A 27,453-nucleotide genomic window follows, 5' to 3' on the forward strand; every position below is an offset into this window, starting at 1 on the left:
TATGAATTACATTCTGAAACTATTCAGTTTTTAGGAGTCTCTCTAATGTCATCCACAGCTTCTTTTAAAAGCTATTTATTAGAATAAAGCAAGAAATGTCATCTGCAGTTGGCTGCAACCCACCAACTGACCTCTCTGCTCTTGCTGAGGAATTTAAGTTAAGATGAGCTGAGTTTTGTGCAGCTCATTTTAGAAGATTAGAATTACCAGTGAAATTCTCCAGCATGTAATAATCATCTTCTCATCAATGCGTATTTTTTTTAACTACCCAATTATTGCCATATTTAGATTACTCCCTGGATTGGGACTGGTATTTAATTACAGTGTTTCACCAGTGCTTGTACATCCTTAAATCTGCAAGACAGACATACTACTTATAATTAACTTTGCAGTAGGTCCAGTGTTAAAGATTCACCTCTTTCAGCCTTCTTAGAGTTTTACAAGTCAAAATTGTCTAATGGATGATAAATGATACAGGCCCTGTTTATTCCATGCTGTGCACAATTTCATGTTGGAATTACAAGCCTCCTTGCCAAAAACATCCTCAATTCTCGGGCTTTGAGAGAGTAATTGGTACCTCATATTCTCCCCTTTTTTACACCAATTAAAACCTGCAGGTGCACTAATGTTGTCATCTGGAATCTTGCTGGCACATCAGAGGTTATTTTCACCAAATGTGTGCTATTAGTAAAATCGGCCCATCAGGGGATTTGTGAATGCTGTTTGTTGTTACAGTGCTCTCCAGGCCTTCCAAATGTTTCACTAGTACAAGACCAGAAAATAAATTTTTACCTCTAAAGTAAACACCGGGTGTCATAAAAACTAAGTTCAGTTGGAAATACTACTTTCTCACTCACTTGATGTATATTTGAAATAGGTGAATCATTTCTTCAGGACAGTCTCAGATTCAAAGGCCAGCCATAACTGTTAAGGTCATCTCGGATCTCTCACTGAACACAGATCACAAAGTTTCTCTTTATTTCTCTTGAAAAGCACTCTGTAGCTCAGAGAGAAGATGGGCTTAAAAAAAGAACAACAAATTAAAGACTCACCAATCTTGAGACAGGTAGCCGAAAGCAAGAGCCACCAATGTCAGTAGCAAAAATACCCTTTGATTTAAAAGGGGTGATACATCTCAGTTCCAGTGAAAGAAAAATACACCTCCATTTTGGAAGTTCTTCCAGTAACTAACTGCCCTCACTACTAAAGGTCTTCCTTGCACCATGAGATAATGGCTTTCAAGCACCCTAAGCACACTGGTCTAAAGTTCCCCAAACTTGTTTTTATGGTTCTTTTTTTCCAGTCTATTAAATGCCAGGACTATAGTAGGCATCATGGCATTATATGCAGGGCAACGCACCTACTCTTATGAGGAATAGAGACCACTTAAAAGTGATGAAACTCCCAACAACACCAGCTGAACCGGAATTTGGAAAACTGAACTCTGCCATCACTCCTGAAGTAACTCCCCTCCCCAGACCCTACAGAGAAGTGCCAAATATCTCTATTTTCCAGCTTTCAAGGTCAGTCCCCATTTAAGACTCAGCTACAGAATGGTTGTGGAAAGGGCCGTCAGGGTACAAGGCCACGGCACCCTTTAACTGCCTGCTGTTTCCAGGGCACCTGGAAAAGTGCCTCTCCCCACCCAGCCCCCTACAGCTTTGGGTGTCAGTTTTACAGAAACAAATAACTCAAATGATATTTGAAAATGCTTTTAGTTTGCTCATTTTAACAGTTGTTGAACCGAACAGAAAAAAAATACATAAGAAATGACTGAATTCTTAACAACTTTTTACAGCCAGAGATGACTATAAATCACACAAGGAACGAGTGTGCACCTGGGAGGGAATTCTGTTCTCACAACATGCAAAACTGATTAAGTGGTAGCACTTTTCCTGAACACATTTGCCCACCTCATAGGGAAACACATTGTCTAACACTCTCAAACACTTCTTATTTCACCATCAACCATGTACAGAAAAAAACCCGACCAAACAAAAAATACCACTAAACATAACAGATTGTAAAACCCAGATAGACAAATGCAGTATTAAGTCAATTCTGACTTAATAAACTCTGCATGAAAAACACAAGTCAAGATTTGACTGAGCTTCATGGACTTGAAGATTTTATATGAATATATTTTTTTTAAGGGGGTGCAAGGCAGGATTGCCATCAGAAACTTGAAAATAAACTCAAAATGCAGCCCTCTTATCAACTAGTGTCTGGGCCACTTAGGAGAGGTTACAGTTGGTTATTTTTCTTCCTGAAGCGGAATTCTGCATGTGTCACTTGGGACTACAGGAAATTTCCTTGAAATTCTAGATAAATTCTTATACTGCAACTGGGGAGAGGGGTGTCTGGGGGTAGGGAGAGAGCATCTGCTTATTCCTTCTACCTCGTGAGCCGTTAGCCCCCACGCTGAGACACACCTGGGCACACCTTCGCTGGGTCACCCACTGCAAAGATACTTCTACGTAAACCAGGCAGAGCCCAGAGACATTCTGTGCAGGGCTCTGCTCTGTCACACCAGGGCGAAGTGCCAGATACTGCACTGCTTTCTGGGCAGAACAGGCCACACCACACTCTGAAAGACTAAGATCTCAAACAGATTTGACAGTTAATTGCTTTTATACGGTGCAAATAGGATCAGGGTAGACTACCTAACTTTCCAATACCCACATTAGAACTGGATGGTAACTATGTATCTGTTCAATTTTTTTTAATAGATCTGAACTGAATATACAAGAATCCTGCTCTCCTATTTTCACGTTAGAGTATTACCAGCTTTACCTTGCTTACCCTGAAGGCTGCAGGAAAACCTCCAGGGGCTAAAGCAGGAAGGAAAGAGTCAAAAACATCCGCAAAATGTTGTAATGTTTTGTTAAAATAAAAGCTTTAGTGTTTACAGGCAAGAAAAAGTCTTCACTTTCTGCAAGATTCCACCGCTGCCAAGATGTCTTGCAAAATGCTGTTTCTGTTTTCCTTACTCACCTAGAGAAAGAGAAATTAAAACGGATGTAATTTGATGAATAACCTCTATATCAGTGTTTACTTCAAAAACAAACAAAGCAGAAATTCAAATGCATTTCTTTCTCAGTGGAGGAATGCTGTGTCAAACACCTGCCTTCTTCTGCTACTGAGAACACAATGAACTAAACCCACAAACCTGCATATGTAATTAAATATTCAGTGATCTTTTTGATCTAATTACCCATGGTATTTTGCAGTATTATTCAGGGCTTGAATAACGAACAAGAATCACTCGAAAAGCCAGCATGTACTTTCGTCATTACTAGAAATCTGTTTCAATTACCAAACATAATTTTCCTACTATAAAGTGGAGTTCTTCTGCCTTCAGTACTTCAAAGGATTTTTTTTATTAGGATGACAGACCCAGTCAAAAACATCTGCAACAATAAAAATTACAACAGGCTTAGCAGCACAACTCTGTATTCTGAGAAAGGTTAGCACTGCAGGACAGAAACACCTTCACAAAGAAATAAGACTACTTGGAAAAGCTGGGGAGCTTTTACAGCCCGCTGAGGTATGCCTTTGCTTGACCAGTCCATGGAAATATTGGATTTTAAGACTAGTGCATGTGAAAATCCATATAGCTCACTGTCCTGTCGTTTGCTGGGCCCACCTGCATTGCAGCACATGCAGATTACTGTGAACTGCCAAGCAAACGCCAGCACTTGGTGGTCAGCTCAGTTCCCAGGTGCAGCACCGACAGAGCACAGAGCTGGAAGGGGGGCAGGGGAGATGGGGGGTGCAAGTTACTCCTTCTTGACAGACTGGGGTCCTGACAGCCCAGCGACCCACAGTGCCGTGCATTACTAACTCAGACGAATCCTGGGGAGATGGCTGTGGTGCTGAAAGAGTTAAGAAGCGATTGTGAAGTGTCAGCAAAAGCCTCATTTTAAAAAGCCTAAGAAATTTCCCCCACTGTTCAGATCCCCGCAGAGAGGGCAGGAAGAAATCAGACAAAGACAGATGAGCCAAAAAAAGGAAAGACGTTCATATTTTTAACAAAGTTTGAGAAATGCTGTTTGACAAGGCAGGAGACACCACACTATGCACGGCATAAAACTCTCCACCAGCAAGGTTCACTGCATTCCCCGCAGCTGCGTTTAAGAGCTGAGCACAAGGGTTTGTATCCCTTCCAGTACTACAGTCAATACTGAACAGGAGAAAGTAAAAACGTTATTATTTTTAAATAGGTGACACTCCTACCTAAAGAATTTGGCCCTAAGAGCCTCCTGCTACTTAGTCACATTTCCAAATACTGGAAACCAACAATGCAAAACCTCAAGATAGTGGTCTCCCCTACACCACTTGAATTCAAGGGAGCAGATCAACGTGGGACTGATGAAAACGTGACATTAAAAAAAATAATAAGGCGAATGAAAGGGAAGATCTGGCTGAAAGTGGTGGTGTTTATATAGAGTATCATTCCAGGCCTATTATAAGATAAACAGAAAACCCCACAATAATAGAGAGCAAGACAACAAAGAATAGAATTGCTCTTCAGTAAGGCTATTGAGAGACCCCAAGGCAAACAAGGTACAGAGCATAGATCAGCCAAACTCTAAATCTCACGGCAAGTGTCCTGATATCCTGACTTTCAAAGGACCTCATGAACATTTAATAGCTCTTCCCACTGTCTCACAGCCAACAAAAACAATACTACATTTTATCTCTCCCTGTTCCATACCTACATGCCAGAAGTCCAGTGAGAGCTGCAGAGAGAAAGTGCCAAGTGCTGGGAAATTTTCACAACTGTTTTATAAAGGCTGGTTGATAGATATAAGTCTCCTCTTAAGATCTGGGAGACATTCTGTGCAGGCAGCTTTCCCAGAGAGAACTAATCTCCCAGTATCTGTACTGAATGTGCAAACAGATGGGTAGATTTTTAGACAGTGAGTTGAAAGTAACTGTAGACGCTGCTTACACTAAGCAGGTAATTTGGAGGAAACTACCACCTAGAAGCCAAGCAGGCAACAGCAGAGGACAAAAGCTTTCCAAGGAAACCCCTCTCATACAGTCTCTTCAAAGGGAACCTTTTCTTCTTCTGATTCATTTAACTATTTATTTTCTTTCTTAAAAGGCATACGCAGCCTCACGTCACTAATGAGTTTCATGGAAGAAAAATTAATAGATGGGAAAATGGGAGAAAAAGAGTATGTGCCAGCTGCTAAGGATAATCTGATCCCATTTACAACACTGTCTGCAAAACTACACAGATCTGGGCAGTACAAAAAGAGCCTCTGTAGTTTCACTGGAAAGTTTTGTTCTCAGTGAAATGGAATTGGGCAACAATGGAAAGAAATGTGTTAAATATCAGAGCTCCTATCGTGAAGTGCTCTAAACATAATAAATTAAACATTTGGGACCAAATCCTCAACTGCTTTTAGGGCATCTGGGCCCATTTGCACCAACTGAATATGCTTTCAAGACAGAAGGGACTGCAAACCCCCAATCAGCTGTCTCTGTGCACTTAGAGTCCAACATCAGAACCATCCTTCTGACACTAAGAGCAGGATGAGAAAACTCTGCTGAGTAACTTGAACGCAGCCTGACTCCATATTAAGTGACAAAGCAGGCAGAACTTTTTTGGAAGGTAGCCACCTACTTCTGCACACTTCCAGGCACCATAAAAGTTAGTAAGAAATTACTGACCATGAGCTATTAGGGCACTCCAGGTTCTCCCCATACCACAGCCCTTGGAGAACATAGCTGGGGATCCAGTATTTACTTCAGCCAGTAACACCTCTGACTCCCCACGGGCAGGGTCTGTTCCTACTCATGCACACGTTTTAACTCGCTGGGAAAGAGCATGTAGTGTGTCACTGGAGCAAGCCAGACAGATGCTCTCCTGCACAGCACTTCAGCATAGCAGGTCTCTGCCACCTGGGAACCATTGCAGGCCGTCACGCGTTTCACACCCGTGCTTTGGGCTAACGGATTCACCAGAGAACTCTATTTAAACAAAGCAAGCTGCACACCCTAATGTCACCAGCATAAACAGGATGGCTCATTTTTTTTTTTTAGTAAAGATTTTTTTAGCTAGAGAAAACATCGCTCCGCTGAAATTTACAGGAAACTGCCTGTAGTCAGTACTTGAGAGAGAGACGTCTCGGCAGCCTGATACAGCCAACAGCCCAGGGCTGAGCGGGACGTGCCCTCAGAGCATCACCTGATGAAGAGAGACAGCGGAAGCCTCAAAAGCTTCCTTGAAAAGCCGAATGCTGTCTTCTAGCACTCCGTTTCCTCCCCTGAGAGGACCAAATGCACATTCTTGCCTTGCCATGACCACAGCCTAAGCACTGAATGCCCGTTACTTTCAGCGAGGCATTCTCCATCCTCTCTTCCCCTGTCCCACCACTGGAAAGCAGGTCATAGAAAATTCACATTCACGTGCATCCCTGTTCAGTAGCTTGACAACTAACACGCATCAACTTGTCACTGGGAAACCTGGGGGTTTATCTCTGAAAGAAATGGCAGGAGTTGAATCCTTATGTGAGGAAAGGAATCTTCTCTTGTCTTTGCTCCTAGGATTGCTTCAGCACTTAATTAAACAGGCATTTGATTTAAAAAACAGAAATTGAAGATGTTGACGGGACCACCAACTAATAAAAAAACAGAGGAACTTTTCTGAGCACTGCAGTCTTATTAATCTCACTTTGAAGAGGAAAAAAGAAGATGGAGGCTTTGCTTTCACTGCAGTAATTAAGATCATTCGGTATAGTGTTTTTTCCTTCCTCGTTCACTGGGATGAAAACAAGCAAGTATTCTCACTGCATGAGAATGCATCAGACATGCACCTGATAAGGAACAGGCTGCAAGAGTGCACTGCTCTACGGCGTATTACCCCTGTACTCCCAGGGATGTTTAAGTCCCACTTACTGAATTTGTAATTTCTAGAGACGTGCAGTTCAGTTTTGGATATATAGCTTTATTCTCTACTACAAACAGCACACACTGAGCAGAAAAATAAGTCAAAGGAGCAGGAGCTGCATTTAGCTCATTTCTGTGTAGCACCCAGGACACTTACAGATGTTAAGGAAACCTAAGGCAGGTGTTCCTGTGAATAGGCTGTTTTGAAGTGGTAAGCTTTTGAGAACCTCCCTGTAACTGATGAGAAATGCACTCTGAGGCTTTAATATTCTACGAATTACGTCTGTAAAAATAACATAACGAATTCCAAAATTGGTTCACTGACTCCAGAGAAAGCACACTCCATTTACAAGTGTCTTTCTTCTAGAAATCATTTCTGCAAACTCCACTGCTGCCTTTTTTTTTCTTGAATACGATTACTGGTAATATTTCTGCAAGCCAGTCTGAAAAAATTATTTTAAAATCTGACTGTACTATAAAAGATTTAACTCTTAGGAATAATGAATACTTATATGGCAGTAATACTACAGCAAGAAAGCCTTTTAAAACAACTATACCGTTACTTCTACAGCCTCTCACAAGCAAAGCCAGCTGTGTGAGACTGCTACAGTACCTGCCAACTGATTTTTTTTTTAATAAGGTGAACACCTGCCCATTAAGAATGAAATGGAAACTAAAAAACTTATTTTGTATAGGCTACCCACAGCTATCAATTGGTAGTAACAGTTTTTAAACAGAACCAAATAGAAACCAGCAACCTAGAACAGAAGGCTCTTTAAGGATGTTTAATATTACTCACATTGAACACTTTAACATCTTTCCTACTTCTTATTTCTTCAACAAGATCCAGTGGCTTTCCCTTAGGTATAGGAATAGTTCCAAGTACCACGGTCCCTGAGCCAGCCAGCGTCTGCCGAACAGCTTGAATAAAAGCCTGGCTGAAGAGCTCCATTTTACCAATCTCATCTATGACGCAAATTTTTTTCTCTGCATCACTGCCATGGTTTACCTGTGGAAAAGTACATCAAGAGACTGTAAACAACACAGAACCAAGCAACAGAAATTATTTCTATGCTAACAAAAGAAATACCTCCACGATAAATCAATTAAATTTTAATACTGGGGAAAGTGGAAGAATCAAAGCTGCTGCTGGTAACTGACAGACTTATAAATCTATCATTTCCATTCCAGCATGGATTTTTGCAAAGATTAGAATATATGTACAGCATAAATACCAACTACAATAGAAAATATCCATAATACCAGTTTTCAAACAAACTCCAAACCAAAATTCTCACAATAGTCCCATATGAGCTCTTTGACAATTAAGAACTGCACTTAGCCCACTAGCAGCTCTCAATCAATCTGAGGGACACCATTTTTTCAAAGCTTCACTTTTCCCATCAAATTATATATTTAGAATAGATCAATATCCATACAACACAAGTATTTAAAAAAAAAAAAAAAGACTTGCATAAAATCTAGATTTAGAAGTTTGTCCTTTTGTAGCTGGGTCAAGGGAGGGTCAAAACCAGCACTTCCCACAGAACAAGGAGCGTTCCTAAAAGCTATCTGGATAACAAGCAAGCCGTCTCCAAGCCTCTCTCCCATCAGAATAACCACCTTCTATTTCTTTGTTGAGATACAGCTTATTCTGTAATCGCCCTGGATTGCAGGACAGACACTATAATGAAGACTAACCACATTTGAGGTTTGCTTACTGTGCCAAACAGTACCATGCTGCAGACTGGTGTGAGCAGCAGGGAAGCCTGGGAGACAACATGGGTGATTGCCACCAGGGGAAAAGCAACTCAGAAAGCAGAGGAACTACTCAACAGAAAAAGAAGCGCGCTGCCTATCCTCTCCTGTCAAAGGAACAGAGAAATGTACTCCATTATTTACAGAAGTGAGGAGGAAATAAATTCAAGTTAAAACATCACTGTAGATCCACGAATACCAGCCATATTATACAGAACCTAAAAAAAAAATTAAAAAATTGAAATGTTTTCCCTTGTGAAGGCAAAGTATTTGCTTCTGGGAAAGTGGAAGAACTGTATAACATGCATCCTAAAACCTTTTCAAGCTAAGTCCCTGCTGAGTAGCTGTTTTATCTAAAATCCTTTCATAGATCAGTGAGCTAAAAAGCCAATACTAGTCACTAGGTCACACATTGAGAAACAGAGCATTTTGCTTTGAAAAAAAATGCTCAGTCCTGACTGGCAAAGTTTCCAGATGCAGAGAGATCATCCATTGTAGGATCTACCCCTGTTCTTCCTGGAGTCAGCAAGATCCAAGCCCTAAGAGCTGAAGCTGTCCTCAAGACTACCTGGGCACATGCCCACTCCTCAAGGCTCTCTGGTCAAACCAGACCATACCTATGACTCTCCTGTTTCAGGTCTATGATCTTCCTCACTCTCCTCCTCTCCCATTTTGTGCCACCTACACGCATGACCACATTCCCACAAAACCAATTAACAGCACTTTCAATGAGCACAGGGTCACGCAGTGTCCGACCCTGCTGGCCGCTTTTCTTCTTTCCACTCTCCAGTACTTGAGTACAGAAGAAAGCAAAATAACCAGAAAAATTCAACAGTGCTAACACCATTCTAGCAAGATCTCTCCTGGAGTTCACTTTAATGCAGCAGTAAAAGGATTCTGAGTACTGTGCTGGCTTAACGATGCCTTTTTTATTAAACTATCCTTCTATTTACTAACAGAATAAATCAACTTAGAGTGAAATTAAACATAAAAAAAATTGTCCAATTTTATTCATACTTCCTTTCTCCCTTGCACCTGTCTTTGCTTCCCTACTCTTAGACTTTAATGTTCCTTGACAAAAACAAGAATCGGATCCTCAATCTTGGTTTTGCTCCTTGCACCTTCTTGGTTTTTTTGTTCTTTCGAAGTTCATTAAGAAGTCCCTTCTTCCTTGGCTGCTTGAGCTTTGGCAGTGTAGAAAAATCACAATATGATTCTTTTCAGTAGTACAGCTCAGCAGGTGCTGCACACTGTTTGTGATATGTTATTGCCGAAATCAGATCTGTTCTTGTTTAATTTTGGAGAGGGGAAAGGTTGGAGTGAGAGAGAGAAAGGAGAAGGAAAACAGGAGATAATCGTAACACTGCTTGCACAGTTGTAACAGAATGTTAGGAGAAGGATAGGAGAAAGACTGAGTGGAAAGCCTTTTCACAATCATCAGAGCACTCCTTGTGCAGCAGGCTAGATCCCAAATTATCAGACTGCTACTACCAGTGAAAATCTACCAGTCTCCAGGTATGGTGGTAATCAAAAATAACCACCGGATTCAAGAAACAAAGGCTTCTACTGAAAGAAGATGGGAATCAGAGAAAGAGGGAATAAAAGGCTGCAAAGAATGAAAAAAACCTTTTTCTTGGAGCCACTGACGCCACCCAGTTCTGTGTGGTAAGCCACTCCTCCATTTTGTTTGCTTTTCAATATGCAAGACAGTGGCATGGAAAGAAACTCCCTCTCGGCTGTTTCTCAGGTCAAGGAGGGGCTGCTCATAGGACGATGTCAGATCAAGAATGAGAGGGGACTGCAATCTCTCAACCACCACAATAAGCACAAGAGAACAAGCCAAATTTTCCCCTCCAGCTTCCTGATCTTAAAGTCAATCAGAATCAGCAAAACCCAAGATACAGCCCATTTATTAATATCAGAAATTAGTGCTCTAGCAGGGGCCTTCCGATAACACTGATTATCATAAAGCATCCATTTTTCAGCAGCTTTCACAGAATACTCACGTTTCTCAGCATAGGTAGAACCAACTGTTCAAATGAAACAAGGTCTACAGCATACTGTCCAACACGATATTCACGTCTTGAAGAATCAGAACTAAATTTAAAAAAGAGGTATTTTAAATGCACAATTCCTTCTAAGCAATGAGTTTAGTTAGATTTCACTGCAGTAATTTCAAGCAGATTTATCAGAATTTATCCTAGTAAGTCAAATCCCCTTAATTCCTCTAAGAAAAGGAAAACAAGTCTGTAAACCATGCATTAATATTGCAGATGGCATACTTTAAGATAAAAATAAGATAAAAAATATACCACAACTACGTAAGCCAAATTTGAACACTGTACAGAAGGGTAATGGGATCCAAAAGCCAGCAGATATATTTACAATGAAATTAAAATATGTCTGCAGTTCAGACCTTTGAATTTGGTAATGTGACACTACAGACAGCATCACAGCAGTGGCCCAAATCTTAGTATGGGCTGCAAAACCCTTAAACAATCTCAGAAAAACACTGAAGACAGTTTGCATGTGCTGCATCACACTATCCCAGGTGAACTCTTTTATTAGCAGTATGCAAATTATTTAGTCAGATCAACTATGTCTGAATGAGGTGCCAACATTACACCTGGATCTAGACTAAGTTTTGCACAAAGTGTGAGAAGCTAAGCCTAGTGAATCAGCAGAGACTGTGAGCCCCTGTGAGCACTTCAGAGGCCTCACTCTCAGTGGGGCTCTGAAACCCTCTTTTTCTTAAAATTCACATGGGTTTTGTGGGCCGTTCAGTGGCTCTTTAAAACAATATTATATGCAATTTCCCCTTTTTTTTTTTTCCCCACTTCTGTCCCCATAAATTATCTGGTGGAAAAAAAAAACCAGCTTTCTACCTGCCTACAATAAGCTACTGACTGTATCCCAAAGAGACTCAGCCTCACAATAAAAGGGTCGGCAAGTGCTTCCTCTCTATCTGGTGTAAAAAAAGCAGCAAAAGAGAAAGCCCTTCTCAGGCACACTTTCAATATTTCACTATGCAACAGAGACACTGTCTACATTACCCTATCAGCCAGGTCACACAGTCTCATTCTCAAAGAACCTGACCATGAAAACCATATGTGTGGTGGAAATCACCTTCTGGTGGAGCATTTAACATGCCGACAGACTGCAGCAGAAGCATAAAACTGTAAGCAACTTAGAGCTGTTAAAACTTCAGTACCTGACTCTAGATAAAGGTCCTCGTTTTCCAGACAAAGTGACAACATCAAATCCTGTTCTCCTGCCACCTTCTCTGACTTCCTCTGTGTAAAATCCATCAATGGGAATGCCTGAGGATTTTAGAGCTTGAGTGGCTTTCTGGATTAAAGTAGTCTTTCCAACCCCTAAAAATAAAGAGGAAACAAAAAGCACACAGGATTAATCTTCTTCTCCACTAATAGCCCACTTTTAAACACCACAGTAATGCTTCAGTTTAGCGGGAACATTGATTACTTTTTAAGTTTGCAAATCGTTGGGTTTTTTAAATGGTAGGAAAGAGAAGAAGCGCCTTTTAAGGTTCATTTTGTACAGACATTGTAATGTTTTATTAACCTTTAAGAAGCACATCTACAGTGAAGTCACAACAGAATGGTAAAAATACCCCATGCTACCACAAAATTTGTTAGCTTAGTGCACAGGCAGGCCACAAAGCTTGCCCCAAGGCAGATAAATACAGGAGAGCCATACTGTTACACAACTGATACCCAGCCTAGCTGGAAGACTGATGAATCTCCCTTTCTACCACTGCCATTCACTACTGTTCAAGAGCAGAGCTGAGTTCATCCCCCTGTTAGATCATAAGGTCAAAATTGGCTGCTATTACCAGGAGCCTAACTGGCACAGAGGACACACTTCTACTGATGTCCCAGAAATCGGAAGCACTCAGTGCCCCTCAGATCAGGTCCTACATCACAAAAGTATTTCTAACAACAGAAACATGCTTCTTATTGCAACTGAAGCAAGAGAGGTTTTGACTAGATACAGGGAAAAGCTTTTTTACTGTGAGGACAATCAAGAACAGAGAGGCTGTACAGCCTTCATATCCTTTGAGATTTTCAAGACCTGACTGGGTGAATCCTTGAGCAACCTGGTCTGGCCTCATAGCTGACCTTCCTTTACACCTCCTGAAGTCCCTTCTCAAATGAATTATCCTGTGATCCTATAATCCATTTTCTTGCCCTAAGACAGATCCTTAAAACCCTCACCACCTGATGTCTCCTAGCACAGTTTGATGTACTTTCTACGACGTGAATGTTGGCCATGTTCCAGACATCCTCTCAGTACCCACAAAGGAGCTATTTCTTCTCCTTTGCCATTGTACAAGTACATCCCTTGAAAATCTCCTTTTAAACTCAGCTTTATTGCCTCTCACAAAATTTACTGTTATCACTTCATTTTTAATCATTGTTGTCAAAAAATCAGAAGACAGAAAATGTCCTGCAGAATAGACCCTTAAATTCCTGGAGACAAGGAAAATAGACCAAATGTGAAGTGCCTAAAGATGCCAACAGAAATAAATTCAAGATGCACATACCAAATTCTTTCCTTAGATCTTAAGCAGATTTAGACACTACTTTCTTAACAGTCAATATCAATGGCAAAATATTCTGTAGCTTCAAGGGCATCTACTCAAACTACTAAGCAAACTTTTCAAAACTGAAGCCAAAGGGATTCCTGGCATTTAAGCAACAATAAAATGACAAATGTGGCACCATCAATATCTACCATCTTTCCAGGGCCTTGTCTCTATAAGTGAATTTACACTAATTTGGCTAAGTAGATTTGTTATCTCTAATTTAGTTACCTTCATTCAGTAAATTACCAAAGAAAACTAAGTCAAACTCAAACTAAGTTTAAGAAAGCTTAAACTTATACATTTAGCTAATCAAAAGAGTATACTCAATTTCAGCTAAATGAACAGAGACAAGGCCTAAGCAGGCTGAACCTCTGCATCTCTTGGAGGGCTGCCTTTTATTTGGTGGATGGAAAGACAGAATGAAGTCTGTGGAAGGCATTGCTATCTCAGCCTAGCAGTAGCATTTTAAATTAACTCCAGACAAGACAGGTATCTGCAAAAGGTTTCCAAAAAAGGGAAGATTAGTCCCAGTTTTACTTCCAGAGCACAAACAAATGCTTTACAATTATAGTAACTGGTTTATTTCTTTATCAACCTTATAGTTTGATGCTCATACTCTACACCCTTCTACCTCCACAATAATTAGATTCCCCTACCATGATAAACTACTCCATTGCTTCAATCATGGCCTGCCCATCTGGGATACCAATTATTACTTATAACTGAACATTACTTTGGTTGGAAGCGCTAAATCACTACAATTAAGTTACAGAAAAGAGGAGTGCTCAGAAATTACTAATGGCTGCAGTTTAATTGAAGCAGGATTTGTGGCCCAGGAGGTTGTTCCCCCCCCCAGTACTGAACTGCAGCGCAGGAGCCAGGGACAAAGCTGCAGCATCTGGAAAAGTACATGACATGGGACTGGACAGAAAGCTCAAAGGGACCTTCATTAGCAACAAATTAATGAAGGCAGCAGCTCTGACCTCAACAGGGGACACTCGGGGAGGGGAGCTGCTACAGGCCTGGAGGCCGGCAGCCGGGGTTACCTGACAGGCAGCCGCAAGGCAGAAGGCGCTCCCGGGGCTCCCTCAGGCCCTGGGGCCCACCATGGGCTGCCTTAGCCCGCTCCGAAGCGCCTTACGGCCCCGCCGACCCCGCGCAGGGCGGCTGCCTAGGCCAGCCCGGGCCCGGCCAGGCCCCAGCAGCCTCGCCACCTCCCCTCGCTTCGCTCCGCTCCCCAGGCTCCTCCCGCCCCCGTTACCTGGGGGTCCCGTGAGGAAAACGTGCTTGGACATGGCGGGGGGCCGCGCTCCGCCTTCTCCCCCACCCGAGGCGGCCCGGCTGGCGGGAGCGCGACACGGCCCCTCGCTTCGCTCCGCCCCTGCCCCGGCGGCCTTCCCCCGCACCGGCCCGCCTTCTGCCCGCGGGGAAGCGCGGAGCCCTGCTGCCGCCACCCCTCGTAGCGGCGCCCCGGGAGATGCCGCCCCCTCCCCCGAAGCCCTGCCCCGGCCGGTACCTGACATGGCGGCTCTCGCGGCCTCGCATCGCAGCGGCCGACGCGCCATTGGAATTGGCCGGTCCCGAAAGCCTGTCGGGCGGTGGCAGCTGAGGGGAGCCCGGCCTCTCCCGTGGCAACCCCTGTGCGGGGATGACTCTAAAGCCGCCCCGGGCAGGCGGTGTCTGGCGACGGGCCGGGGTCTTCCCGCCCCTCCGGCCAGAGGGCTCGGGCGGCGGCCGCTGAGGGACGGGCCCTTCCCGGCCTGTGGCGGCCTCGGAGGCGCGGCCCGGCGGTGGGCCGCTGCTGTGGTACTTCCAGAAGATGGACATAAAAACTAAAGGTTAGGGGCGAGGGGAAAAAAACAAGTTTGCTACATGTGGGTCAGCATTTCTTTAACCAGTCGGCTTGACCTGTTTTAATATCTGAATGTGTTAAGAAAGCTCTCCCTAGAGTTTTTTACCTGTTTCCATAAACGACATGGTCCAGGATGCAGCAAGGCAGTCAAAAGGCAAAACAGGTTGTTCAATACCCGTGTGCAGACAGCAAATGTAACTAGGGGGTTAATACACAGCCAGGGGTTGTTAAAAATCTGAGTGAATTTGGTCATAAATGGAAAGGTTTGGCAGGTTTAACAAAGACGCTGACCTGTCCACATCCCAACACACTTTATGCATGTGGTTTCTTTATTTGTTTAGACTCGGACAATGCACAGTTGTGAGAGAGCAGGGAAAGGGATTTTTGAGAGAAGGGCTGCACAGGCAGAAGTCTGGGTGCATAGGGTGCACAGGTGAAGTCTGCCCTGGCACCCTGTCGTGTTGATCCCTGCCTGGCCATAAGCACCAAAATGGTTACCCAGAAACACTGAGCTTTGACAGGGATACATCCTGGCTGTTGCTTGCTTCAGCTAGAATAGTTCTCTTCAGGTTCAGCACATCTTTGTCTGGCTTCTGTCTTCAGTAATTTTGCAAGGATTTAAAGGTTTTTCATTGTTTTCACAGAGATAATTAGTACCCTTTTCAACCAGACAAAATCTGTAGAGTAGGTAGAGTGTACTTCACAATAGACAGGTATTTCCATAAATTTATCAAAATGTTTTTGATGTGTATGCGTGGCCACTCTTCCTTGTGTTAGCAGGATGGAAAGCAACACTAGCGATTCTGCATCTTTTACACTACTTTCAGGTCAGCTAGGAGCAGGGTCTGTGTAGAACAGTGGATCATTGAAAAGAGCAATGGATGCAATCAGCTGTTATATTGCATAGTAACAGTACTTTGTACCACTGCACTTTTGGCTTCCGAGGAAAGCAAAAATCTCTTTCAATCTCTAGTTAACACTCCAATTAAGGGTCAGTACTCTTGTGAGGTAGAAATTATCATTACCACTTTCAGAAGAAGAAATTGCCACAAAGAGATGTTAAGAGCTGGGGTTAATAAGTCAAGGTCCCTTGGGTGGCATGCAGAACCAGAGCTGATGCCTAGGATCCCAAGACAGTACAGAGGGAAAGGAAGGTGTCTCGCAGAGGTGATCAGAACTAGTGTAACTTGCCAGTAGGAAATGTGGGGAGGATGCTTAGAAACACTCCTTTCCCCTAAATCTGGTGCAATGTTTCAGGATGGTAGAGGATTATTTCTATTTAGCTGGGATTTATAAACCAGAACTTTTTACAGCTGCTCTGTAATTGCAGGTGAAGCACTTCTACTTTATGTGATAGGCTACCATTTAGTCAGGTAGCAAGAAACTTATCCTCTTCAACTGCAGCCTCAAGTTAAGGGAGTTGAAATCTATATTGTCCATTTGTCAGGAAAGTATCCTTCAAATCAAATTCGCAGGCTGTTCCTATTAAGACTGAGACACGGCACAGCCACAAATTCAAGCTGATTCAGCCAGACAGAGCACAGTTAAGATGTTAATGTAGAGGAAGGAAGGTCCAGTTTCTGCTCTCAACAGCATTGTGCAGTCACTGGATCACACTACACATGGTCAATTCACTGGGTATACTACATCGGATCAGTACACTTCTGTTTTGCGTAAAATTTGGGGAGTCACCCAAAGCAAAATGTAAATGTTGCTTATGAGCAGACCAGGGACTGTTTGTATCATAGTTTAAAACATGCTAAGACATCTTTGCCTTAATTACTTCACTGGATCTGGCCAGAGGTCATTTCAGAGAGGAGATCATAACTCCAAATTCTTGTTTGCCTATTCTCTGCTTTCACTGATGACCACATTTTGTTAATTTAGCTTTCTGTTAAACATAATGACTTTTGTACCTCGTTTCACATGAGTAGTGTGGAAAATGTTTCATGCTTAAATACTTAATTAAAAAAACTTGACAATTCTGGCATGCCTCTTGGGGGGTAGGAGAGTAGAGGAGTAACAAAGACAGCTTCCAATGTCATCTAAAATGAAAACTGCATTTTCAGAGTTTACATTCCAGTGCTTTGGTTTTTGTTTTGTTTTGTTTTGTTTTTTTCAGGAGCAATGAAATTGTGATGTTAACTTATGGCTTCCTGTGCGTGTTTGTCAGGCATCTTTAATCTACAGAAAGAACCACAGAAAAGAACCGCATATTTACTAGACTATTAATACAAGAACAATGTGTTACAACTGGCTATTTCACCCTTGCCCTGAACTTCATGTGCAGAGCTTACCGTGATTGATTTTACAGGTAGGTTTTCTATATAATATTAAACTACTTCAGCCTATTGGCTGGTCGCCCAGACGGGCCACATGAAGAGACCCAGACAATGTTGTTTTGTTCGACATAAGAGTTTTACTAGGTTTTATAAATCAACCTTTCATTTTCAGAAGTGCATGTGGAGAATTTTAGGGTTACCACTACTGTTTGACAGAACCCTTGGTTTCCGATACCATAGTCTAAGACCCATTTCGTCTTGTTTTCAGATACAGGACTCTGACAGTTATTTCACTGTGTGGCTAAAACCTTGGTCTTGCAAACTAATGTATTAGTAAAGCAGTTGCAGCATCAGGGCTTAAATTAGTTAGCATTCCACTTTGATTTCCATTGTAATTTGTACCATAAAACGTTCTCTCCTTCTGGATGCTCTGACTAGGTTGAAGCCATTTCAGTGCACCAAAACCAAGAAGCAGTTATGCCAGTTGTGCTTTTGTTGAGTTTTGCTGTTAGGAAGACCTTGTATTTGCTAAATGAATTGGGAGTTTTATGTATATTTCCTCAAAGATTCACTATTTAGGTTTGTTCCATTTGATATATTCATTCTATAATCTAGCGACTGCATAGAACACGCAGGTTGTTCAAGAAGCATGAGCTGCAGTGTACAAGCTGTCTTCTCTTCTTCTCTGTAGCTGTGTGCTGTAACCACCAGTCTTCAGAGTCAGCCTGTGTGCTCTCCTAACCATGGGATTTTTGCATTCTTGGCTGGAGATGGTTAGCTGAACTAAGTAGAAACAGAAATAGAAACACATACCCTAGCAGCATAGGTAGCTCTAAAAGAAAATAGACAACAAGAGGCTTACTCTTTTTAGGATGAGGAGAGAAAAACCCAGGTTTTCCTCTTTCAATATTGGTAGCTTAATTAGTAGTCATTTATTCCTAAAAGGTTGCCAACTGAAAATATTTTCCTGTCCAACTACCTGGGCTCTGCTTTTGCTAGGTGAGGGATAGTTAAATTCAATGTATGCTGAATTTAACTGTATGGTTGGGCAAGGCAATGAAAGAAGTATTTACAGAAGTCTGGTGCCTGGAAAAGACCCCTCTGGAGTATCAGGGGCAGATTGTGATTCTGAGTGAGCTGTGGAGACCTTGGAAAGAGCTGCCAATCATTGTTGCAACCTGTTGGGGAAGCCTGCATTTACTGCTGGATGTTGACTAAAAAACACTTGGATAGGGTCCTAGACCTTTATGTTGAATGGGGCAAAATTAATTAACTGCAAGTTTCCACACCAGTGGCAAAGAAAAGAGGTCATTTATTATATTTGTGGTATTTCATGGTTATATCATGATTATATTATGGTACCCTCCCCATTTGCTGGCACTTAGACCCCTCACTCCCTCCAGTCTCTTGAATTCCTCATGGGACTCATGGTCTGACTCCGGTTGCTGGCACTTAGACATGCAATGGCACACAAAATAGAGGGTCCCCTCACCTAAGAAAACGCTTTAAAATGGACCTTAGTGAGAAGATGAGACAGGCTGCACTGATCTGGTACGGGGCATGGACAGATAAGACTGATGATCAGCAAACTGTCTACATAAAACTGGCCCCTTTTATCCCTCTATTTTTTCATGCTTCATCCTCCCCAAACCACCTTGATCCCTCCTTTTTCCCACTTTTGGAACATCCTCTGAACATCCCGTAAGTCTGGTACAATCCCCAAATGGTCTTCCCTTACATCCTGTACTGAGTCCCATATCTCTGCAGGCAGTAATCTCCCTCAGTCTATAAGGTGTTCTGTAGAGGTTTTCCATTGACTCATCTTGAGGGATTCCACACTCTGGCTGGAACAGCTGTGGAGAAGCTGAGGCAGGTGCCTCTGGTGAGGTTATTGGGGTTCCCCTGCCTGCCACCGTGCCTCTGTGCTCCTTTGTGTGTGTGGAGACAAGCCTTCAATCACAGCCAAACAGATGAGGTGAGCAGACAAGCTTTTGTTCTGCCCTCACAAAGCATTTCAGGAGGCAATACAGTCTGTTCCACCTCTTGCTGGGTAAAATGACTTTGGTCTTTCATAAATGAGCAAAAGGATCCGATGTCCTGCCCGACTGGCTGGATCTGCAGGTAGTACAGTTCTTTGCTGCCTGTCATTGGGGTTTGGTTGCAAAACTATACCAAACCGGGTGTGCTGTGACTGCATATTTACAATGCATTGCATTGTTTTCCCCCACATCTGTCATTTGATTGCTAGCCTTTCTGTATCCTGAAGTACTTCTGTAAGTCTTGCCATTCAGCTTTGTTCTCTTCTATCCTGAATAATCTAGCACCAGCAGCAAGCCTTGTCGCTTTTGCTGTCTGCTCTTTTCTATACAATTTACGATGAAGTTGAATAAAATAGCCCCTCCTGTAGATCCAGATGGACATTCGGTGATGAACTTCATCATTGTGAAAAGTGTCCATTTACCCCACATTTTCTTCCTTGTATTTTATGCAATTATTTATCTGTAATAAGATTATTCCTTGGCAGTTTGGCTCTTCAAAAACCGTAGGTGAGTGGCCTTTTCAAAGTCTTTTGGAAACCCAAATTGCCTTTGTCATTCAGATTATCTGTTTCCATGTACCCCAACAAAATCCAGGAGATCTGTGAAATCTGGTTTCTTGCCAGGACCAGGCACCACATTCTTGTAGTAAGTCTCCTGACATGGGCATGTCAATAGGTTGATTCTTGCTGGCAATGAGGAAAAGCAAATTATACACCTGGCCCCTCAGCTTCAAGAATTTAATTTCTCAGACACTTAGTGTCCCATTTGTTTTTTAAATTAGTTATTAGTTTCAAAAGGTATTAAGTCTGAAGAAATGGACAGACAGCATAACTACAAAATCTAATTTCCATAAAACAGGAAGTTTGCAATTTTGCCAGCCTTACTCACACTAGTGATACCTCAAAATTATTTCAGTTGGATTTTATTATCCAGTAAGATACTAATCAGCATAAATGAAGTTGACAGGAGGATCCATAAGTTGTTTTCTTGTTCTCTTGTATATTCAGTTTGGGTTGAAGCTTTTGATCACTCAGGGTCAGCAAACCCCATTATGCACAGCTACTTGTATCTGTGTTAGAACATGTGCCATGAAATATTACCCACTTATTCTGAGTGAAACCTAATACATTATGGCTGTTTAAGGGTTTATCTTTTAGAAAGCTAGCCAAGTGGGATGCTGAGGAATCCACCAACTCATTTAAATAAAATATTCCAGTAGTTAATTACCTTCATTTAAAATTTGCATTTTTCTTCCTGTTCAGATTTTTCTAGCTTTCTTTTTCAGCCAGTGAATCTTGTTATGTCTTTGTCTGTTTAATTAAAGAAACTGGATGCTGTTATACTAATCTGATACTATATGTGCTTACATTTCTGTCAATATCAAAGAAATGCCTGTCCATTTCTCTTGTTCAATCTTCCCCCTCACCCTAGTTGTTAGTTTAAGAGAGATTCTATACCCCTGCTCTTGTTAGAAGAACAAACACATTTTCACAAGAAAATTCAGTCACTGGTAGTTACTTTTCTATTCCTTCTTTTTCTACCAAGAAAAGAATAAAGGAAAGAAATTCTGCTTGCTAAATAAATTCCTCTCAGTGCCACCTGTGGTTTTGCCCAGCCACAGTAAGGAAAGTCACAGAGGGTAAACAAACAGTCTCTCCTGTGCTAAAATCTATAGAAACTCTAGCATGGCTGTCAATCATTTCTTGCCTGATGTGAAAAACAAAACCCTATTTCAGCATTAGCAGTTAATGGTATTTAAACTGCTGAATAGCCAATTCAGCTCAATATTACTGGGAAAAAAAACCTAATTTGAGCAATCAGACAGATGAAATTCATTTTTTTAAATGATAAAACCATCTTCATGGTTACCATTTGCTTTAGTTACTATTTTTTATCATGTGTTTTCTAGCTTAACTGCATTTGTCATGTTGCTGGTAATGTAGTTATGTTTAATTTCTCCTATAAAGCCTTGTAGAGGGCTGTGTATAATTCTGTTTCTGTCATTAGAAATTCTGATTCATGAGTTTAGATTGTTGTTGTGAAGTCTTGGTTGCTAGGAACAGTGGTTTGCCTCCTTGCCAGGAATTGAGGATTTGTTTTCTTCCCAGAAGGAAGGCTTGTTATTTACTTGTTCATAAAACGTGCTTTGTCTGCGTGATGGATATTTGGACCCATTTGTAGTTTAGGTGTTTTTTAAGTAAAAATCCTTTGTGAGTGAAGCAAGTGGATTAACACCAAGTGGGTAGAAGTATCATAGCAAGGCAATACATTTAACATTTAAAACTTAATAAAGGATGGATTCCTGCCCCATGACCCTGTGTCAGAGGTTGGCCATCATCCTGCAAGCACTTAGGTTTGTATTCGGTCTCGCCACTGTCAGTTGTTGTAACAGGTCCTTGGACCAGCAATATCATGGCCTGTTCTGAGGGGAGGTGGAAGGCTCCTTCCTTCCAATTTCATTTGAAATACCTACTTCTGCACTGGGAAACTTTTCCCCATGTGGCATTATTCCTATTCTATAGGGGAAAAAATCTAAATCTGTGTTAACCTGGAATTAAGTTTAATTATTAGAAAGTACATTTTGGAAAGTAATATCTAAAGATTACCTGAGCAGTTTGGTGTCAAAAGTAGAGCTGGCTGCTCTGACTTGTTAAGCGAATGGGAGATGATGTGATAAAAGCCCTTTTTTAATTATGGAAACTGTGGGGCTGGGAGGAACAGTTAAGGCTCAGGAAGATGCTCTCTTTTCCCTCAGTCTCCTGACCCACGTTCTTAGTGGTTCTATGATTATTTACCCGGATTGTGTGCTACACTGGTGCTGTGCTGAAAGAATAGCAAGGACGGTCCTGTCTATGCTCTTGTGCTGAGTTCTTAACCTGAGTGCCGGCCATTTACAGGTCAGTAGGTAGGTTGGTTGGTTGGTTGGTTGGAAGGATATAGCCCTGGGTAACTTTGTCCCCTCTTGGAACTGTCCCCTCTTGGAACTGAGTTAAAGGAGCTCAGACTGTGTTTGGGCTTTTGCCACCTCCTTATTCTACCATGAAGTCAGTTGTCCTGTGAAAAAGTGAGTTCAGTCAGTGCTTCATGCACTGTCAGAACCCTGGCCTCATCCTGTATGGGTTCCCACAAAGCCCCACTGCACCCTGGCAAGTGCAAATTTACCCCAGCCTTAATTACAATGTTGCAGTCAATACTGTTTTCATGTTGCCTTTCTTACCTTGCAGGAGTCTTGAGCTTGTTCCTGTTATCTCCACGGGCAGTGCTGTTCTTTTCAACCTTTATGGGAAGAAAACAACTTATGTAAGTAAGGATGATGGGACTAAGAAACAAATTGAGTTAAAGATGGTAGTTGGCCCTAGTGAGAATTATCCTAATGCATTTAAAGTATAAAGGTCATTCTATAAATGCTTTTGTTCATGTTATTTGATTTAAAATCCTTCTTGTTTTACATTGAGTGCAATTAAAAAAACAGTAATTACCATATAGTATGTGTAACATAACTATTTAAAGTTTTGGAAATAGCTCTGTCAGGCTGAGCTGGCTGGCTGCTAGTCTAGTAGAGTGCAATCTGTATGAGTATGCATTGAGGGAATCTACGTGACAGCCAGAGGGTCCAATGGAGATTTAAAAGCAAAAGTTTGATGACTAATACCGTGATACATTGCAGAGGTTTCTCTGTTAATCTCAGTGTCCTGACTAGAATGTGATTTTGCTTATTTATATTCTGTTTTGTTTTTTTATTATTCAAATTCCCTACTATGTTTTGTATTTGACTGTTGTAGCACTTGGCACTGCCTGTCCTAATCCATTTTGGTTGTGATGTAGCAATTCGCAGAGCACAACATTTTCCTCCAGAGGTGTAAACAGCATCTCACTGTGTAAGTTGGCAGCAGGGAGGACAGTTATTCCCATGGTATGCATACAGCCCATAAATGAATCCTTCTGGATGAAAGATGCTCTGTAAGTTTAAGATCATTATCAAGACTGTTATAAAAACCTGAATCGTGCTTGGAGAGTCTTAAATATACTTCTGACACTTCCCTTCCTGCTTGTGCTCGTTCCTCAGTGCTCTATATGCTCTTCTCTAATCCTAGTGTTTTGGGTTTTTACTTAAAGAGAGTAAGCTGAGACTCCTGGTTCCTGCAGTAACCATTATTCTACACAAGCTGGTCCCAGAGCCTTGCCAGTAGGCGCAATTAGCTCTTATATAACCTGCCTCAATCAAAGCCGCACGCAAAGAATATACCTCTATTTAAAGTACTTTACTTCTTATGTCTGGCATATGGTTCCTCAAGGGATGGGATGATATTTAGGCATTGTGCCTAGTAAACAATGATACTAAATGTCCTCTGAGAATACCAGTCACTGATGTCTCAAATTATGATGATCAACAGTAAGCCAAGTCCTGGCATATAGCTAAGTCTTAGGGGGAGCGCTAGTACTGCACAGACACACACCTACATATACATCCTGCACGTTGTCCTGCTACTAACTTGTTATGTTGTCTCTTGACTCCTATTTGCCCTCTTCTGCATTTTTTTTTAATTTTTATTGGGTTTTTTTTGTTGCTTCCTGCCACATAACTAAAGCTGCTGGAAACTCATTCCTTCCTGGCAAATGGAATCAAAACAAAAGCTGGGTTTCACCTCAGACTCAAATTGCCTGCTTCAAGGGCTGGAAACTCTGGGTGATTGCAATTAACATCCTGTCAGCATGAGAGGGAGCAGGCTGGCTGTTGCCCCCGTCCTTGCAAGCCTGAGCCCCTGTGTCCTCCAAACAGCCTGATACGCTGCTGACCTTGGAAGGGAAGGGACTCTTTAGAGCATAAGTGTGCTCTCTCCCTTCTCACCTGCACTGGTTCAGGTATTGTAGTTTCAGCAAGACTCACTGATCTCAATAAATGAAATGGTCTTCAGGTCCTATTATGTTATCCATGTTTTCTGTTTCCACTATTTTCTTCCAAAGTTTTGTTCATAACTCTAGCTGGAGGCAAAACCTGACAGTTGGATAACTGTGGATATTTTGGGCATAACATTGCATGTTGTTTCTGCTTTTCTTTCAAGTGCTATTCATTATAAAATCCTTTGTACTTTACATTTCTTTCCTTCAAAGTCCTATATGCAATTTACTCAGATTAATGTAATTGGTGTGAGCCTGTTCTGGTGGAACAGGTAGAAAGTTGATACTGCAGTTTCACAGATAGTAACAGAGTAATGTAGACGCACAGCTTGGGAGGTCAACTGGCTTTTAGTCATGTGCTTTTAACCGTGGGGCTTACAGCAGTGACTCGATGATCTCTTGGGAAAGAGATGTCATGTTAAACTTGGCTCTTGCCGTTATCTTGTGTATTCAGTTTCAAAAAATGACATTTCAATGGTCTTGAGTGGTCTTATGGTGTTTTGTTTTAATTGTCACAGTTTTCTCTGTTGTTATGTGGTTCTGAAGTGGGCTGCTTCTGTTATGTATTTTACACCCCATGAAGGGATTGCACGTCCAAAAGCTTATTCAAGCTTTTTAAAAAGCTATACTTGTTGGTCTAATAGAAGAAGTTACATTGACCTACAAGCTTTGTCTTGTCCTTCAACTGTAGAATTCTTTACATGTTCTGTGTTCCCTGAATGCTGAACAGGGAGTTTCAAACAGGGCCATAAACTTTTTATTAAATGTACAACGATGAAAGATGTGTTAGTAGTCAGAACCTGGCAGCTGGTTTTAAGTTTCAGACCTAAGTTTTGTTGAAAGGACAAGGTAGGGCAGTCTTTCTGGTAATAAAGAGAACATCTTTTTATCCAGTTTCATCTCCAGTTACAGTAATTTTGGACCTTACACAGTAGTAAAGTCAGAAAAAAAGGAAAGATAAGAAAAACAAAACGTAAAGTAAATAGTGTTCTCGTTCCTGCAGACTGTAAGCTGGTGATGATGGAAGAACGTTTAGAGATTCAGTCCAAATGAGCATCCAACACTTCAGGTTGTTATCAGACATACACAAACCACTCAAATCCTGGGAAATAACTTACATAGGTTTACCATTCTTTGCTGTTAGACTGAAATAGTGTGAGGGCAACTTTCTTCGTTACCTCTCACCATTTTTTGTATCAGAAGAGAAATGAGAAATAAACTTTGAACTCTGGGAGGCTTCTTTAACACACTGGCCTGCATTTAAGTTTAGAGACACTGAGAAAAGGTAGAGATTTCCTGTTTATTCAAGTTATTTTGCCTTTTCCCACTAAATGCATTGGCTTGAACAAAAATCCATAATTTAAATACCTGACTGTGTTTATATAAGCATGTATATGTGTGCTTCTGTCAAATATGCATTATTTACACGCATATCTATGTTATAAAAGAATGCTCAGAGACACAATAACAAGCATTTCCAGTATACTTATTTCCACTTGTGCATAAAGATTAGCCAAATGTTAACATTACAACCATTTTGCAGCTATTTGCATAACTTGAATTATTTCTTCTCACTTCAATGTGGTGTTGTATTTAATTCACATTGAAGAATAACATTCCATTTTTAATTTAACTACTTCTATTTAACTCTGAGTCCTTGTTAGAATGTAGCTTAAACAATGACCGCATCTTACAAAAATACACAAGAAAATAACATCTGCTGCACTATGTTGGCAAACACAAGGGCTAATGAATGGTTGTCAGTATCAAAACAGATGTCTGTTTACAGTTAAAAAAAAAAAATTCTTTACCAGTTTAAGTTAATTCCTAATTTAATTTAACTCTTGCTTGCATTGTGTGGCTCAAATTGATATTGCTTTGCTATGATGGTGCACGATGGAAACGTTGGTAGATCGAAAGGTTTCTGTTCCCCTGTATAAATCTGATCTAAATGTGACATCTAAGTTGGCTTGTGGAATTGATAGGGACAATTTGATTTGATGAGGATTATTTTGTCAGTAGGAGAAAACTTTCATAATTTGCTGAATATTATCATCTGCTTAGGAGCATTACAGTTCAGAATGCTGGAGAGTTTTGCTGAAATGGAAAATGAATGTTTAAGAGAAATTACACAAATAGTCCTATCATACAATCAAGTGAAATAAAATGGAAACTACTTCAGTGCTCTTCTTACATCATATTAGCAAGCCTCGGCCTGGGATCTTGCATCCTCTTACATCTACCCCACTTCCTGGTGTTAACAATGTAGGTGCCGATCCTCAAAACAATGAACAAACTGCATGGAAGGCCGCTAGGCCACTCTTCCATTTGCCTCTCCTCACTGAAGAGGCATTAAATTCAGTTCCTTCTTCTTATTAGGATAAGAAGTTCCTTTAAACCTGTTTTTGGTTATTGAGGTTAGTATTAGGAAAGTTCTTTTGCTAATGAAGAGTTTTATTTTTCCAGCCAATACATTTGGTGTACAAAGCCTGTGGTCTGAAGGTCAGGACTGAGCCAGCAATGTAGATTCTAGATTATTTCCCTGAATTTATAGATTTTTTTAACCTTGTGACGGCGTGTCTGGCCTGCCAAGTTTCATGTTCGCTTTCATGCAGATGTGTGCATTAGACAACACATTTTGACTACATTTTTTCATTATGGTGGCATTAATACTTGAATAACATCATCATGATGTACGTTCTTTTTCCTCCATTCCTTTTTTCCAAAGCAGACAGCATTTAAGAAGATTAATTGATTTTTGAGAATAAGTCAGCAAATCACATGTTGTGTTTTATCTTTATCATACACAGAAAATTGGTATTACAGTTGTCAGCAATTCATGATGACATATAAATTGGAGTGAATCCAGCACAGATCGGTGAACAATGCTCGCTATTCACTTTAGATTTATGGACATCAAGAAGAATTAAAAAGAAATCTTTAGGTGTTATTGAGGTTTTTCCTGTTTTGTTAGGATAATCCCTAAGTGTTACACACACTCAAACAATTAAAGAGGCTTAAAATAGTGCACAAGCTCAATGCCACTTAATGTAAACAGTCTTTCACCCTTCTCACTGTAAAAACTTCCTGGATTGCTGTATTTTCCTTACTGGAAAG

At 41.3% G+C, this 27,453-nt stretch overlaps 1 protein-coding gene across 2 annotated transcripts; it reads right to left on the minus strand.

The window, feature by feature from the left end:
- Positions 1-1,696: 1,696 nt before the first annotated feature.
- On the minus strand, positions 1,697-15,015 carry NTPCR (nucleoside-triphosphatase, cancer-related). Of its 2 annotated transcripts, none has more exons than XM_014950947.1 (5): positions 14,781-15,015; positions 11,870-12,032; positions 10,665-10,755; positions 7,700-7,909; positions 1,697-2,994 (listed from the first exon to the last, which is right to left on the minus strand). In XM_014950947.1, exons 1-5 carry the CDS (start codon positions 14,827-14,829, stop codon positions 2,926-2,928), a joined length of 582 nt encoding a protein of 193 aa, XP_014806433.1. In that variant the 5' UTR covers positions 14,830-15,015; the 3' UTR covers positions 1,697-2,925. The 2 variants fall into 2 exon arrangements, with proteins under 2 accessions (XP_014806433.1, XP_014806434.1); XM_014950948.1 differs by lacking the exon at positions 14,781-15,015 and adding an exon at positions 14,526-14,681.
- Between the last annotated feature and the right edge of the window lie 12,438 nt (positions 15,016-27,453).

This window comes from Calidris pugnax, unplaced genomic scaffold, assembly GCF_001431845.1.
Source record: "Calidris pugnax isolate Ruff unplaced genomic scaffold, ASM143184v1 scaffold24, whole genome shotgun sequence".
Classification (NCBI taxonomy): Eukaryota; Metazoa; Chordata; class Aves; order Charadriiformes; family Scolopacidae; genus Calidris; species Calidris pugnax.

Excerpts from the sequence above, each read along its gene's own strand:
- NTPCR (XM_014950947.1), bottom strand. The coding sequence starts at position 14,829 with ATGGCGCGTCGGCCGCTGCGATGCGAGGCCGCGAGAGCCGCCATGTCA. Across the intron at positions 7,910-10,664 it reads TTCTACCTATGCTGAGAAAC|GTAAACCATGGCAGTGATGC; the intron begins GTGAGTATTCTG and ends ACTTTTCCACAG. Across the intron at positions 2,995-7,699 it reads AAGATGTTAAAGTGTTCAAT|GTGAGTAAGGAAAACAGAAA; the intron begins GTGAGTAATATT and ends CTCTTTCTCTAG.